Source organism: Leptonotus elevatus, chromosome 11, assembly GCF_054856555.1.
Source record: "Leptonotus elevatus isolate MCC_2025b chromosome 11, RoL_Lele_1.0, whole genome shotgun sequence".
Classification (NCBI taxonomy): domain Eukaryota; kingdom Metazoa; phylum Chordata; class Actinopteri; order Syngnathiformes; family Syngnathidae; genus Leptonotus; species Leptonotus elevatus.
This window is the reverse complement of record NC_141249.1, coordinates 2237720-2254548: the sequence shown is the minus strand read 5'-3', so window position 1 is coordinate 2254548 and position 16829 is coordinate 2237720. Positions and strand designations below refer to the sequence as shown.

Sequence of the window (16829 nt, the reverse complement as noted above, 5' to 3'; positions counted from 1 at the left end):
TTGGGTGAAACTAACCATTTTCTATTGTTGATTACTGAAGAACGGAATAAGGTAGAAACAAACTTTTTTTTCTGATGAAAGATGAGAGTTCAATCTTTCATTTGGTAGTATGTGTGTTTCCATTGTCCAAACACAACATTTTCTGTGGACCTTGAAAGATCAGTCAAAATGCTTAAATCGGCTGGCACCCAGAGCATCCCTTTTCTGAAAACGTCAGGCAGTCAAAGAGTTAAAATCCACACTAATTGTCAGATGAAGGAAACGTAATATGCTTGTGAATGGAGTCAACACTGTACGGAGAAAACTCAATGTGTGCGTGAATTAGTGTCTCAATAATAATATTCAAGTGTTATTAGAGATTGTATGTTGTTTATGTGCTGTTATGTACAAAAGCGCAATATTGTGCTTTTTATTTATCATGAACTCTTTTTTTTTTCACAATATCGTGACCTTTTTTAATATCGCCATCCTTCCCACAATATCGTGATAATTATTGTATCGTGACCTTCATATCATGATAATACCGTATTGCAATGTTTGGATATTGTTACATTACAGTAAGTGGTAATCTTCATCCAATCTGCAAGTTATCTTCGGTAGTTCCAAAAGTTGTAATTGACGCTATGTTGGACAAATTTTTACCTGCACTACTGTCTGCTAAAAATAAATGAAAAGAAACCACAAATTCAGCTTTTTGTCATTTTTTCTGTTATACCGAACTGTGTCCCCACAACCGAGGTACAGACTGAACCATTAACGTTACACCCCTTCTTGGAATGCTTTTATTTTGAAGTTGCTTCCAGCAGCATGTTGTGGCAGAGAATGAGTTTGGGATATTCATATTGCTGTTACAAAGTATTGTGACCCAAGTCAACAACACAACGCTGTCCTGAAATCACGTTCAATAGCCAGTTAACTCATTTGCTCCCCAAAACGTTCTATTTTAAATATGACCATGCTCCCAAAAACGTATTTATAATTTTTTTAATGCTATGCCATACAGAAGGTTTTGATGCAGCCTCTGAACTGAAGAGAATGCATGAAGCAATTGTAGTTATTACAAAAACGGCCAGCGGGTGGGAGCAGAGTATAAGGAATCAACCAGGGCCATGTTGCAACAAGCCCCCCCCCCCCCACTTATTCACAGATTTGTGAATAATGATGAAACTTAGCTATATTCTAATGCTAATTGCTGCAAAACGGAAACAGATAGAAATATACTTTTTTTCCCTTGATGAAAGAGTCTCTAATCTGTCAAAATCCAGTAAAACGACCGGGAGCGAAAGTGGTTGCTTCAGTGAAAATGGCTGGGAGTGAATGAGTTATAGGTGTTTTTTTTTTGTTTTTTTTAAAGCAACTTCATTGCGTTGACATTGTATAGTACTGTTGCTAGCTTTAAGCGGTACCTAACAACAGTAGCGGCTAACAGAGCTAGCGAGAGCCATCTGACTACTTTTCAAAGGCAGTCAAGTTTGACTCTGCGCACTTGGATGCTGGACAGCCTGACACAGTCGCCCCAGTCGATAAATATTAAATCGGCGCATGTTGCCAGCCACCATGCGTACTTCCTTCCCACAGCGACAAACGACGAATCGTAATCACTTGATGTCAGTCAGCCGCCTGCCCCATTGACGAAATGGATTTGGCGCATGTCCGTCAACCACACCCCTTCCCAGCCAAAGAAACCTTGGGCCGACCCAACCCAAAGTTGTCAAGTATGGTCCATGTGTGTAGATCAACACTGAATGAATTGGAAAATACTCTCACGGTCAGAATACTTACAGCATGCTTAAGGGTGCACATTTCATATAGGACACATCCCAAGGCCCAAATATCACTGTAGAGGAAGGCAAAAAAAAGAGGGAGGATAAGAATTATACAAATGCAGTACTAATAACACATACAAGCAAGGTATGTTTACATGCATTCAGTACCAGCTCAATCTATGAATAATCATTTTATTAAATCATTATTTCAATCTTAATCATCGGAATTATTATTTTTTCTATAATTGTCCAGCCTTGATATACAGTGGATGTAATGCTTCTTGTCGTGCGTTTACTTTTAACTTAATTGGGGTGTCATTAAACAGCTTAAAAGACGCTTAGGGACGTCAGAATCACATTGATTTGTTCCGTGCTAAGTTGCTCCAAACAACATGGTGGCGGGGCATTCAGGATACTTTCACAATGTAGGGAACCTGTAAATGCACCACGGCGTTCACCACATTAATCGTTTTTCTTTGATTTTTACGTTTTAAAGATTGAGAGAAGCCAAAATCGAAATCACGATCAAAATTTTTATTTCAAGCATCCAGCCCTTATGTCTTATTTTGTGGACCCGATCAATTGATCAATCTTGCAAATTATGACATTACAGGCATGCATCGAATGCCAATTATCAGCCGATCACGATCAAGCCGATCAGATCGGCGTAAAGTCTAATATCCATAATATTCATGTTACGCAGAGTTGAGTGATTTCCAAAACAAAATATGGGCAATCTGTAACAGTTGGCAGCTCTGCAACTGTGCTCATACATGTGCACATAATTATATACCATGGCAGATTTTGTGAAGTATTGACAAACTTTTGGAAAATATGACACTACGGGGACCATCCCATTATATTATTTTTTTTGCTACTTAGTGTTTAATGATTTGTGCTATTCTGGAATGTCTTATATTTTAATTTGAATCCCATTAAAAATATGTTTTGCCTGGTCAATCATGTTAGATACATATTCTTGTCATGTAAATTTATGAGCACAACCACATGGAACACACTTTGGGTGTCATTAAAATTGACAAAATACACCAGTCATTGTCTCCTATTACCCCATGATGGGACCGGCTCATTGAAGAGAAAGAACGCAGGGTGCGTTAAATAAACTGACTGAGGCTGCAGAGAATGCAAAAATTTTGTAATGATTGCGGGACACAAGCTTGAAGGATTTGCAGCTAAAAAATAAAGTCTTAGGACTTTAATCTATTTGTTCTATTGTTACTGCTCATCTAATTTAGAGATTACAAATAGGGCTGTCACAGTGAATCTTTTAGAATCGATTATACTATCAATTATTCCATCAAATCGAGTAATCGGTTAACCTTATGTGTTCCGTCCACGGCAAAAATAAAGGGAATTATTCTTACTGTTCCACAACATTTGGAGAGGAGTTTACAAACCACATCACAAGTCAAAACCTTATCTTGCAGGAATTCCAGTCAGTGCAAATATTATTATTTTTTTACTGTGACTGACAAAGAAGACATAAAACATGCAGTCGTGATCCATTACCTTTTGTTGTTGTACGGTTTATTTTCACAAATCTCTGGTGAAAGGTAATAAGGGGTTCCAATGCATGTTCTTGCAAGTTCTACCGTGCTGGAAAAAAAGTTTGGGAAAAGAAAAACAGACTTCAATATGCTTTATAATTCCTAAATAATGGCTTCATTTTTCTAGAATGTTCTTATACCTGTTCAGCACCCTTGCAATCCCAAAGTCTCCAAGTTGCACAGTCCCATCTTTTGTTAAAAATATGTTCTATAAAAAGACAACATGAATATAATCAACTATAATATCTAATAGAGTCGATGCAGAACACAAAACGTCAAAGAAAAGTATATTTCTACGTTACATAGCACCTGTGATTTGATGTCCCTATGGAGGATTTTTCTATCATGGATGTGCTTTAGTGCTAAGCAAATCTGCACAAACCAATCGAGGATCTAGGCGGGAAGAAATTTTGAGGATCAATGCATTGAAAGTCATATTTTCCAGTGCCCATTTTCCATCACATTTTGCACACTTTTATATGGTAGAAAAAAATAATCTGCCCTAAAAGATCATTCAGATTTTGTAATTTACCTGTTCCTCTGTGAAAAGCATTCCTTTCTGAGAATTAATCTTCTTAAATAGATCACCACCCTCACAGTAGTCCATAACTATATAGAGACAGCCCCCCTCTATAATGTCATGAGGAAAAGCATTATTATTTTCAAAAGAACATAGATAGACATAGATAGATAGATAATGCATTCTTTCCCGTTTGCAGCTAACATATCTACTGAAGCATACCTTCAAAAGACTCCTTGTACTGGACAATGTTTGGATGACTCATGTTTGCAAGAACTGCCACTTCTTTCCGAGATTCTTGTCTCTCTTTATCCGACATCTAATAATGTACATTATAGGTCAATATTAAAGCTGTAAAATGTATGTTTACATGTAATGGGGAAACTTGATGAACTGCAAATTACCCCGTATATGCTGACCTCCTTAATGACATATTGATGCCCATCCTTTTTGGCTTTGACAAGGACAGCCTTCCCAAATGAACCTTCCCCAATTTTCTTCACCTTTTCATACTTGTCCATGTTAATGGAATGAGTGGTATTTAATACTGGGCCTGGGGAGGGGGGGAAAAACTAAGAAAATAAACATGAGAACATTTTCCAAATATATCAAGAAAAAAACGCTGTTAACACATAGCTACACCTTCGAATAAGATTGTCTCAGTGCTGCGAATTTGAATTTGGTCAGGTTTCGCTCTGCAAACACACAATTACGTTGTAACGCAAACAGGAATTCCTAAGTGATAGCAAGACAGCTAATGTTAAGCCTACCAGTTAGCAACACGAGGATAGTGGAATAGCCCCATTAAACACCAGCACACGAACACAACCGTATACAATCTACAAATACGTTTGTGCTGTCAAAATATAGTTATGCAAGTCATATTTATCGTACCATTACCTATTCTATCGAGCTGACATCGCCTCTTTCTGTTCCGCTACAAAGCTTGAATCTACCTAGCAGTCTGTCAATAGCTTAATTCTTATTGGCCATGGTCAACTTTGGCATTATTCTACTGGTTCATACGGTTGTCCGTCATTTTCATAACAGTAGTTCCCACCCACACAACATGGCAGTTTTTGTGTGGACGCTCTCCATAGCAACCAAACGGCGGGTTAAAAAACAATTTGACAAAGCCGGAAAAATAGACCCAGTGTTCCAATCTAGTTAAACTAACTTCATATCCATGTTGAATAAATATTACGATTTGTTATGGTTTTGCATTGATGATAATATTGGTGCTAATATTAACAGAGACGTCACATTTGAGTTATTATCTCACCTTGGAGCTCAAGGACGCCAATATACAGGCACACCTGAATGGAATTGTGCAGGTGAAAGACGTTGAGTCGAACCTTTCAAAAGTATTCTACAAGTTGTGTGTGATTGGCCCAGAGTGTTGAAGAGATACAGATTTTGCATGTTGGGTAGCCTAATTATATATATTTTTTGTTAACATATTACTGTGATTCTCAGCTAGTGGGTAGGGACACGAAAGTGAGTCAGGGACACATTATAGGTGGATCACAGTCAGACAGGTAGTAAAAATCTCATGTGGTCCTGGATTGTTTCATAATGTGTTTAAATGCAAATACTGTAATTATGACTCTACATTCTATATTTTAAAGGTTATTTTTGAAAAGTCCCGGGGTGACATCTCTTGAAACCACTGGTTGTAGTAGTTTCTACATGACTCACACAAAACGGTCAATTGGTGCAATAGGAAAGAATATAGCTTGTCGTTCTAGTGTTTTTACATACAAGCCTCGTGTTAAAAATAAATACAAATGCTAGATTCCATGGAAAGAACTTAGAATTTATGTACAATACAATGGGACATTTTTTACACACACCTGACAAACATTGTGTTCATGCCCTATGTGGTCAAGAATGACACAATTGCTGATGCGCTTTAGCCAATTTATTATCATGAGCGGTATAGAATGCACCTTTATTCAAGAGCTGTTATCGGCTATAACGCATGTACAGTGGCTACACGAAGATGCACACACAGACTAACAGCTAAAATTCAAGATAAATGTCCTTTTGCTCTTTCTTCTAAAAATTTTAACAGGCCCACACTTAACAAGAGAGATATTACAATAGATAGATCTTTCTCCACTTGAAATTAAATAGTCACTGATGTCAAAGAAAATGAACCACGTAAAGAAATGATAAGAAAACCTGTCTATACGTTTTTAAAAATCCTGTTAAATAAAAGAAAAATTGAAAGGAAAATTACATTCTTCTGCTAGTTGAATGCCAGTGCTAAATGCTGTAAAAAAAATCTGTCAGTCTTCCAAGTTGTCTAAAAACTCCTCTATTTCTCTACACATTCTGTTTCTTTTCCTTTCCCTAATTTTCTCTAGAATTTGGATGCTGTTTTCTCGATAGACAGATGGATGCTGTATTGCTGCTGCTCTCATGTAATATTCTATCGACTTGTAGCTCTGCCTTTGAATGAGGTGTAAATATTTTGCATAGTAGTTATAAAGCATCTGTCTGTCTCCAGGTTCCTGTTCACTCTGATCTAGAAGTTCCTCAAATATCTCATCAGCTTTAGCTTGGTTGTGAGTCGACTTCACATATATATTTGCAAGAGTTATTTTTCTCTTCAGTGAAGATTGATGGTAGAGATCAATCACATCTCTATAGAGGCTGATTGCCCTGTCAACCACCATTTGTTCCGGTGGACTGTCCCTGTGTAAAATAATTTTCTTTTTGTAGCAGATTGCAGCACACCTCTTCAGATAACGTTCTCCTGGATGTCTTTCAACAGCTTCTTCTGCTAAATCAAGAGCTTCATCTAGTGATAAATACACTCTGTACAGTTTAAGTAATGGTTTAATACCATTGTAGCTGCTGACAGGCTTTTTCAAAATCTTCTTCGCCAATTGACATGCTTCACCTTCAATTTTTCTTCCTCTAGCAGCACAAGCTGCTAGGTAAATTGTTGCCAAATACAAGTTATCCGGGTCATGTTTCTTAGCTATTTTCAGTTTCTCAAAAGTGTTTGCATCTAGTTTGGTTTTAAAAAGCTTAAAAGTACTCACTAATGCTAAGACATGACTGGAGTGCCATTCAGTCATATCTGGCTGCATCCTGATGGCTCTCTGAAAATATTGCACTGCCAGAAGAGTATTGTCTTTTCCAAATTTCATCAGAGCCCAGGCCTTTTCAGCGCAGATCTCTGGGTGGAGTTCCTCTTGACATGGTGAAGGATATTCATTCAGAAGAATATCAACCTTGGACAGGTAAGTCTGACTTTCTGTATGTTCTCCCATTTGGTAATGAAGCCAAGCCAAGTTCCCGTAGTTCACCACCAGCCAAGGGCCCTCCTCTGATACAGTATTTCTCATCTGACGCAACGCCTCCGTAGCCCTGCTGAAGAAATGCAGGGCATCTTTTGTACTCCCGAGCTGGTAGTGTATGTAACCCTGCAAATTGTAAATATGTCCCAGCCAGTTGTATCCCTCCACAGGTCCAATGTCTTCCAGTTTATCACTGAGAAGGAAAAGTTTGGATCTTCGGGGGTTTAGGTTCCACATGAAGTGACATTGGAGGCTCTCCAGCTTGGTCTTCAGTGTTGTTTGAGTTCGAGCAGCACTGAAAGAGTACAATAACCCATGTTAAGGTAGAGCAAAACGAATGAAACACAGATACGTATAAACAGCATTAATACAAGAAAACAAATCAATAATTAAGACAATTGAAAAGAAGATGTAAGGTCAGTAGTTAGACATTAAACATTAGTAGACATTGCAGTTGAAGTAAACATCATCCACCACAAAAAACAAAAAACAGCAAAAGTAGTGGAGTGATGGACGGTCACACAACACCACTAAGCACAAACAATTTTACCGTAAATATACTACAAGATCAATAATCACAAAGGCAGAAGAAATCATTCACCCCATCATGTAGCTGGGACCTATTTGTTTCTCTAGAGATACCTTTACACTTTATGCAACTTGTTGCTAAAGGTGCGGCATGAGAATATCAGTTCAACTTTTATGGTGCAATAAAAACATTCAACGTGGAGATTGTTGTTGGACTCTGTGTACCTTCTTCGACAGTGTGGTGATGTACAAACATTTTTCTTAATGAGATATGTTGGATATTGCCATCTTCATTCATTTATCAAGAAATAACATTTTTCTTTTTACAATGGAAAACAAAGACGTTTCTCACATCATGTTTTATTTGCTAGTAATTATGGAAATGAAATCAGATATATTAAACATTTTAACCCCAAACATGTTAACATGTCCACAATTAAAAATTGTATACTTCTGAATGGGAGGCTACAGGCCAAGATATTGTAATGTACCAATCAAAATGGGAAAGCAGGTAAGAAAATATTCAATATATTATATATTTGTTTTGTTGCCCTTCACTGAGCAATTTATTGGAGGGTATTGTATTATTGAAAAGGCTAGAAGATACAAGGGAAATCTGTGAACAGTTACCATGTTGCAAGGTGATTATAAATGCATGAAAGAGTGTGTGTTATAAAATTACAGCAAAACATACAATATGATATATAAACATTTTGAGCTTTAAGTAATAAATTATTTATTGTTATGTATTATGTATTCAACTGAACATTTGTAATTGTAGTTAAAAATAATTGATTGAAAAAAATTGCTGTATAGAAGAGTGGCAATTTTTAAGGGGTTAAATAATTTTGTCAGTGAGGAAACCATAAAAAGGACATTTGTTAGTATTTACACAAAATATTGCAATTTAAATTGTCTTGGTGTGTTTTACAAGTTCTTTTTTTTTTTTTAAAGAGCTCAGTATTGTTCATTCGGTAATGACATCATCATTGCTCTTCTTTTTTTTTGTATGTGGGTGAGTATGTGTATGTGTATGTGTATGTGTATGTGTATGTGCGTGCGTGCGTGCGTGCGAGCGAGTGTGCGTGTATTCGTTAGTTCACCAAAAAAATCCCATACCGTTCACCGAAACCGAACACCGCCGTCAGAAGACCCGAGGAAGGACCAAAGAAAACAAAGGAAAGTGAAATCAAGCACCGACCAGACACCACCCACCGGGCCACCAACCAGAGTTCTTCACCAACCCCAGAAGCATCTAAATTCCAACAAATCAGGGAGACCTCAAGAGACCAAAGGAGAGACTGAGGAAAGGAAGGAAGGACAAACGAAGCAGAGTGAGATCCACAGACACCAGCCTCCACCGATTCAATGACCTGAGGAAGAAGCAGATTGTGTCTGAGTTTCGATAGATGCTGGTGTGGTGGATCTGGCATGCATGAAAATCTCCACCAAAGAGGGGAGCCGTCGACCCCTGCCAGGACAGAGCAAGCGCAACACCTCAGGGCCCCCCAGGCCGCGGCAGCGCCAAAGGACGACCCCCGGGCCCAGCCAGGGCCACCGGCCGGAGAGCAAATCCAGGAGCAGGAGCGCCCCCCACCCCAACACGGCCCGCGCCCCCAACCCAACGCAGCAGGACGGGGCACTGCAGGCCCGCCAGGCACCCCACCGGTCCACAGCCCCCGCTCCCCCCACGACCCCCCCCCCCGCCCCCCATCCACCCCAACCCAGCCCCAGACGCCCCCAGGCCCCCAAGCCCCCAGACACCACCCCACCCCCAGCACCCACCTAGTGCAGTGAGTTAAGAGGAGCGACCAGCGGGGCAGCGGGCAGGAGGCGCACCCGCCCACCAAACCCCCACCCACCCCACCGGGACACCGGTGGGCATATGGGACCAGCCCGGCGGGGCGATAGGGCTCGCCCCCCGGATACTGGGGCCCGCCCGAGGTGCCAGGAGGTCCACCGGGAGGCGGAGGACGGGCGGGGAGAGGCGAGCAGGTAGAGGCAGCAAGGGGGAGGAAGGGGGAGGGGAGAGGGAACCACGGGGCACCCTGGCGGCCTACAGGCCCCGAACCGCGTCGCCGGGCCCAGAGCGACGGACTGCGCCGGAGCGGCGCCGCCCCGGACACCAGGGAGAGCCCCGCAACGCAGCACCCCCCAAGAGACCCAGGGAACGGCCAAGACGCAGCCGCCACCCAGCAGCCAACAGAGGGGCAGACCCGCCCACGCCCAGCCAGGGGGGGACAGCACCTATAGAATTAACCCACTGGCATGCAGTGAATCCGAATATTAACCCTTAGTGCCCATTGGAGGTGAATCTGCTCGATCCTGTTGGCAGCAGCTGGGTTCCTGACTATAAAAACACAACCATTAGTTACAAATTGCCAAATACAGAAACATCAATATAAATTATCACGATGTGGTGGCTCTCGCTAACAGGCAGAATTAAGTAACCAGGTTTAGGTTAAAATATTCTATATACGTAGACCATGTTTCTATAAATTTTGATATTTGGTTTTTATTTGAGGCAGATATTTTTTCCATTAAAATGTGATTTACGAGGAGAATAGACCATTGGTCGATATTCAGAGTTTGTTTACTTTTCCAGTTAACAAGAATTGTTTTTTTTGCGATAGTAAGGGCTACAAGTGTAGATTGAAATTGTTTAATTGGTAAGTCAGTTGTTGTTAAGTCACCTAGCAAAAAGTTTGGAGAGAACGGCATCCCACAGTCCAAGACAGCGGAAAGTTTTTCTAAGACTTTAGTCCAGAAATACATAAATGGAGTACATAACCATAAAGCATGAAAATAAGTGTCTGTAGTGTTCTGTAAACACTGGAGACAAATGTCGGAGTCTGAGAGTCCCATTTTCTTCATCATATATTGAGTAATGTATGTTCTATGAATAATTTTATATTGGATAAGTTGTAAATGTGTGTGTTTTGTCATTTTAAAAACGTTTTCACAAACTTGAATCCAAAAGTCAGATTCCGGAGCTATAGACAAGTCTGTTTCCCATTTCGAGATGGGTAAAGACGTTTTATCAGTATATGAAAGTAACTTATATATTTTTGAGAGTTTTTTTTGTTGTTGTCTGAGAAAGCTTGGAAATATTGGAGCGTACCCTGAAGTGTTGGAATTTGTTTCTTTATCATACTTTTAACTTGCAGATAATGTAAAAAATTTCCGTTTTTTATTTTGTATTTTTGGAGCAAGGATGTATATGATATAAACATATTATCTGAGAAGAGATGGTGGAGATGTGTAATTCCTTTCTGCTCCCACACACCTAAATAAAACGATTGGTTGTTAAGTTGAAAGTCGGGGTTATGCAATAGGGGAGAAAGCCCACATGGCTCCACTTGGGCTTTTGTAATTTCTAGGGCCTTCCACCAGGCAGTCAGGGTGGCGGAAATCATTGGGTTTTTAAAACAATTATGTCGCTTAATCGATGTTGTAATAAAGAGTAAATCTAGAAGTCTGAGGTTATTACAATCCTTCTGTTCTCGTTCCAGCCAACAGTTAGTATCTCTGTTGGATTGTGCCCATAAAATGATATATTGTAGCTGGTTAGCTATATAGTAGTGCATAAAATTTGGTGCCTTTAGACCTCCTTTGGATTTATTTTTCTGAAGAGTAGATAGACTAATCTTTGCTTTTTTATTTATTCCAGTAACATTTTGTAACGGCTGAGTCCAACAACTGGAACCAGTTAGCCGTAGGTTTAAATGGAATCATTGAGAAAAAATAGTTTATTTTGGGTAAAACTTTCATTTTAATAGTGGCTATTCGTCCTATTAGAGAAATAGGAAGATTATTCCAGCGCTCCAAGTCACTATAAATGCTATCCAGAAGTGGAGTAAAGTTTAAATGAATTAAATCAGTTAATTTAGGTGAGATTTTTATGCCTAAGTATTTTAAATTACCTATAGGAAATGAGTAGTGTGGGTCCTGGCTTGCAGGGTTCCACGAATTTTCTGTAATAGGTAGAAGTGTTGATTTTGTGCAGTTAATAGAATAATCTGATAACTGTGAGAATTTAGTTATTAAGTTAAATACTTCCCCTAACGAAATAGCAGGCTTTTCTAAATAAAGTAAAATATCATCGGCATATAGATACATTTTATGTTCTGTTACCCCAGAGTGAATTCCTTGAATCCTTCTTTCCTGGCGTATGGCTAATGCAAGCGGTTCAATACAAGTTCTTATTTGATCTGATAATAAACAAGATAAAAAATATAAATGTCAAACGTGCTAATTTTTGGGGGGTCTTTTTCTTTTCTTTTTCAATCTTTCCTTAACAGATGGCTACGAGCAATGTTCTCCAAGTGTATATAGTACTTAGCGTATGGGAAATTTAGGACGTTGACGTATCATTTCGTAACGCCATCTCCTGGTCAGTTTGAGAAATGCTGTCGTTGACAATTTCCGTATTGCAAAACGAATACACGAGCAGTTTCTATGTATGAGTCGTTTTCTATGTATAATATCTGTTTTCAAACGTAATATCCAATGACCAAAAGAGAACATGACCCGACCACTAATACAGTACACGTGTTTGCGTTCAGCCAGTAAACCGTGGAGAACAGGTCGCGTCATTTGAGTGACGTCACTGGTTCTGCGACAGAACCACAAGCAGTAGTTAGCATGTTGCAGAAATACAGCAGATTTTTACCTAATTTGATTATTCGACTGATTGCGAGTTACAAACGGTAGTGCAAACTTTACTTTTGCATTTGATTCAAACATAAAACATGCATACAGTTTGTGTTAATCTAGGCATTGTCCTTCGGCGTTGTCTGGAAGTGGTTACACTTGTGTGTTCAGTTCATTTATGAAAAGCATTACCGGTATTATTTTTATTTGCAGACGAGGATGTGACTAAATGTCAGTTTTGCTGCGGGACGCCGAGGAGAAGACAGGCGGTCTGAGATTTGCAGCGGAATGGAGACGTGGACTCCCAATCCCCGAGCTAAGCCATTCATACCCCGCCAACAAAGAAGCTTTTATCTCACTTATAAATACAAGCTTTTTAATAAGAGAACCATTCGTCGGTTCTGTCAGGTGAGACAAAAGTTTCAGTTGTATACGACATATATTTACACAAAGCTTGCCATGTGCTTCTAGTGTCACTAATATTTGTTGTTATTGGTTGCAAGTGCAAATTTGGCCGTAAAACAGTTTCGGGAATAAACTCTAGGCGGTGGTTATTTTTGCCGTGACTATCAACTTCCCTGCTAACGTTATTTTGCCGTGAACGGCTCTCATTGGTCAATTGCCAGAGCGATTTGATATGGCCTGGCGTGAACGGCTATTTTACCGTGTAGGTAGGTTGGCAGTGAATAGGTTATTTTAGCGTGATGTGTAGGCTGCTGGGAATTGATTATTTTGCCGTGAGTCATGCACTGTGCAAGCTACCATGATGAAATTTTCATTTTGTTTTGCCACTGAACATAAGCTGTGTTCGGCATTACAAGGCTTGCATGTAACAAATGAAAGAGGTGAAGCTCATTTGTAATAAGTGAAGTGTGCATTACGTTTGCACATGCGTGAAAATCAACTTGGAAAAAAAAAGGTGCTGAACGTGTATGCGTAACTGTACAGTTTAAAGCTTGCAGGCATTGTTTAACCCTATAAAGCAGAGGTGGGAATCAAGGGCTGCCTGCAGGTTTTGCATGTTGCCCTTCTCCAACACAGCTGATATATGATCAGCTCATCAGCAAGCTTTGCATAAGCCTGATAACGATCCTGTTGATTGGAATCAGCTCGTGTTGGAAGTGAGAAACCTCCAAAACCTGCAGGACTCCGGCCCTCGAGGACCGATATTGCCCACCTCTGCTATAAAGCCTGAACAATGAAATATATGATAGAAAATTCAGATACTTTGTAAATAGAGTGTTTATTGGTACTTAAAAAAAGAAAAAGAAAAAAAAGAAAATCAACTTCCACATATGACTTTTGATTTGTATCATATTTGATACATCCGGTCACAATGCTTTAAATGTGTACATTTATAACAGTCAAAAATATAACAAGAAACAGACATATCAAACATAGTAGTTAAAAAAATGAGGAAGAACATTCCCCACTATTAAGTATAGGTGTCTCTCCTTTCTCAATTGGGGCGATCTTGCAAGGTCGCTGGAAAAGCCATCAACTGGGTGATACTGCCCTCTAATGGATTATAGATGGATGGATAGATAGATAGATACAATCTTTATTGTCATTGTAACATGTACAACAAATATTTAAGTGCCAAACCAGTCATTGCAAACCATTCAAGTCATAAAAAACTATAAAAGACATGCTATATCAGATGTAAAATTGTATGTAATGCATGTGTCAGATCATATACGTCAGGGGGAAAAAATTATATTCATGAAATAGAGGGCTCAAAATGTATTGTATTTGATATGATACGCTTGGCTTTATAGGGTTAAAAGTAGTGTTGTTCCGATACCATTTTTTGGCCCCCCTGATACCGATTACGACAGCTTTGCAGTATCGGCCGATGCCGATACCATACCGATACTTAAGTTTATTTTTTTTCTCAACATGAAATGAAACGATATTATATTATCTCAATGTGAAGCTCACGATACAATAATTATCACGGAATTGTGGGGAAGTTTGCGATATTCAAAAGAAAAACAGGTCAATATTTAAAAAAAAAAGGAACTCATACTTAAAGGTCTCATAGTATGAAAATGCACTTTTAGTGGGGTTTTCCATCAATAATATGCATCCCCGGCCTGTCTACAATCCAACCAGGTATGAAAAAAAGTCAGTCCGCGACTTCTTTAGCTTTCGCCTCCTTTCTAAAATGCGTGCTTCAAACGGGCAGATTAAACTTCCGTGACTTAGTGATGTCAAAAAGACACGGAAGTGCACTCGACCCAGCCCCCTCGAGTTAGTGCAGGGGTTAAAGTTCTCCATCGTGGGTACGGATTTCCGTCATTTTGAAAATAAACAAGTCCCCACAGACTGCATGTTTGTTGTTTAAGATCCCATCACTAAACTGACATTGCTTTCACGCATTGAATTTATTAATACCACCTTGAAAATTCTTGAAAAAGTATTGAATTTTAATATCTGGGTGAGGTCTTAAATTTCATGCTGTGTGTACCTTCTCCGTGGAGAAGCAGCAAGCCATATTAGAAGAAGTTGGCGGAACTGTCTGTCAGAGTGCAGGGTGGCATTGCGGACGGGACATGTCGAGAGTCGAGTCCTCCACACGCTACGCGGCCAATTTGAATGTAGGTGGGGAAAAGAGGATGTTTTAATCGCTATTCACTGTTTGCAACTTACTCACTGAAGAAAAGGAAAAAGTTTGAACTGTCAGCGTGCTGCGGCGTTAGTTGCTAACCCGCTACATGCTAACGTGAGTCAGAGTTCCACCTTCTTTACATATTACACACTGATGTACTATTTAAACACCATATTAACAATAAAAATGTCAAAACTAGTGACTGGGATAAAAGTTTGTTTTGCGGTTGATGTAACGCATCGTCATCATCGCCGTAGCGTAATTAGGTCATAATTACGGCGCGTGCGCACGCACTTGCTTCTTTGTGAGAGATGAAGGCAAGGTTATTTGGGTGTGAATCTGTAAATGTTGCCTTCATAAGCGTTATTTATCCACTTTTTTCCCCATTTCACACGTTATGATGGCATCATCTCATCTCTTTTTTGCCAGTCGTTTCTACAACATTAGCACATGGCTACTATGACCGAAATCACTGCCCCTTAGAGAGAGAGAGAAGGGTGTGGCCTGGTGCAGCTATTTACATAAAAGTGACACACCTCTAAAACAGGCTGTTTTGAACAGAGTGTTTTTTGGCTGATTTAGGGACAGCAAAAATAATAGATCCAAAGTCAATTTTGATGAATCCATGTCACATTTGAGGACTATTTTAGTATGTTGAAAAGTAAAAAAAAAGCAAAGAAAAAAAGCACAATGTTGTACTTTTGTACATAACAATAATACATATAAACCACCTACAATATGGAATAACATTTTATATTGAGGCACTTACTTGCTAATGCACGCAAACATTGAGTTCGTCCACATATTGACTCAGTTCACAAGCATATTATGTTCCCGTCCATCTGACCATTAGCGTGGATTTTAAACATAGAAGGGCATAAAACACAGAACTGCACAAATGGAAATCAACCTGACTTTTTTAACAGATGTGCTGCTTTTAATAACGTGACATGACAACAACAATATATTGTGGCAGTTTTAATATCGCAATATTGCCGTTATTGCCACATCCCTAGTACCAATGTAATATAACGAGTTACTCAGTAATTTTTGTATTATTATTAGTTACTGCTGTAACGTGTTATCATTTCGTGGCCACAAGACAAAAACAAACAATCACCACACCAAGTGAAAAAGCTACCTAATACCTATTACAATATTTATAACATTCGCTGCTTATTAAAGCAATCATCGTGAGCAAAATTGCTTACTAACACATAGAAACTGCGTTTAGAAATGTGAAGAAGTAAGCGTCATTGTGTTTTTAGTAGAGCTGTCAAATGATAATTTTTTTAAATCAGATTAATCACATCTTAGAATTTTGTTGTTTGGTTATGTGTTAATTCTTTTGACATTTAATGTTATGAGGACGTCTTCAACATTTTTGGATCCACTGCACACACTCATCCTCCTCTTTCTCTAATCAGTTAATTACTTGCATAATTTAAAATGGAAAAAAAATGACCCCAATATTTTGAGATAAACAAATATTCTCAATGTGATATGCAAACATTTATTAAATGCTTTACTTTAATGCATGTAATTATTATCCGCTGTCACGCTAAAGTATAATCTATAGTAAAAATTAATAGTGCGATTAATCTGCGTTAATTCATGATTAATGCAATATTGTTTTGTGATTAATTTATCAGTTAACGCTTTAACTATGACAGCACTATCATTCTGATTTGCTGTCAGCGAGCAAAATGTAAATCTATTTGTCCCTGAGCGGAAGTGATGTCACGCTAACGAAACACCAATGGACAAATTATCGTACGCCACATTAAATAATTAGCCTACATTCACACTGCAGGGTACGACAGCGTATTAACTCTTTGACTGCCATAAACGTTATATAACTATATAACGTTA

General features: G+C 39.0%; 3 protein-coding genes across 13 annotated transcripts in view; 1 reads left to right on the top strand and 2 right to left on the bottom strand.

Annotated features, from left to right (window-relative positions):
* nek1 (NIMA-related kinase 1) overlaps positions 1–4824 on the bottom strand; it is a 60273-nt gene extending 55449 nt beyond the window's left edge. For 10 of the 11 annotated variants that reach the window (XM_086090136.1, XM_086090143.1, XM_086090147.1 and 7 more), the window contains exons 1-8: positions 4755–4824; positions 4259–4407; positions 4077–4173; positions 3867–3964; positions 3644–3727; positions 3475–3542; positions 3297–3383; positions 1783–1837 (exon numbers count right to left, since the gene is read on the bottom strand). In XM_086090136.1, coding sequence (XP_085946262.1) covers positions 1783–1837; positions 3297–3383; positions 3475–3542; positions 3644–3727; positions 3867–3964; positions 4077–4173; positions 4259–4375 — 606 coding nt within the window. In that variant the 5' untranslated portion in view covers positions 4376–4407; positions 4755–4824. The remainder of the gene's footprint in view (positions 1–1782; positions 1838–3296; positions 3384–3474; positions 3543–3643; positions 3728–3866; positions 3965–4076; positions 4174–4258; positions 4408–4754) is intronic. The other variant, XM_086090137.1, reaches the window with a different exon arrangement.
* Positions 4825–6145: 1321 nt separating this feature from the next.
* Positions 6146–7771, bottom strand: LOC147165170 (antiviral innate immune response effector IFIT1-like). Its single transcript, XM_086089451.1, has 2 exons — positions 7767–7771; positions 6146–7460 (listed from the first exon to the last, which is right to left on the bottom strand). Exons 1-2 carry the CDS (start codon positions 7769–7771, stop codon positions 6146–6148), a joined length of 1320 nt encoding a protein of 439 aa, XP_085945577.1.
* A 4501-nt stretch (positions 7772–12272) lies between these two features.
* Positions 12273–16829, top strand: part of pomgnt1 (protein O-linked mannose N-acetylglucosaminyltransferase 1 (beta 1,2-)) — a 50465-nt gene continuing 45908 nt past the window's right edge. The window contains exons 1-2 of the mRNA XM_086088815.1: positions 12273–12402; positions 12560–12754. Of these exons, the coding sequence (XP_085944941.1) occupies positions 12635–12754 (120 nt within the window). The 5' untranslated portion in view covers positions 12273–12402; positions 12560–12634. The remainder of the gene's footprint in view (positions 12403–12559; positions 12755–16829) is intronic.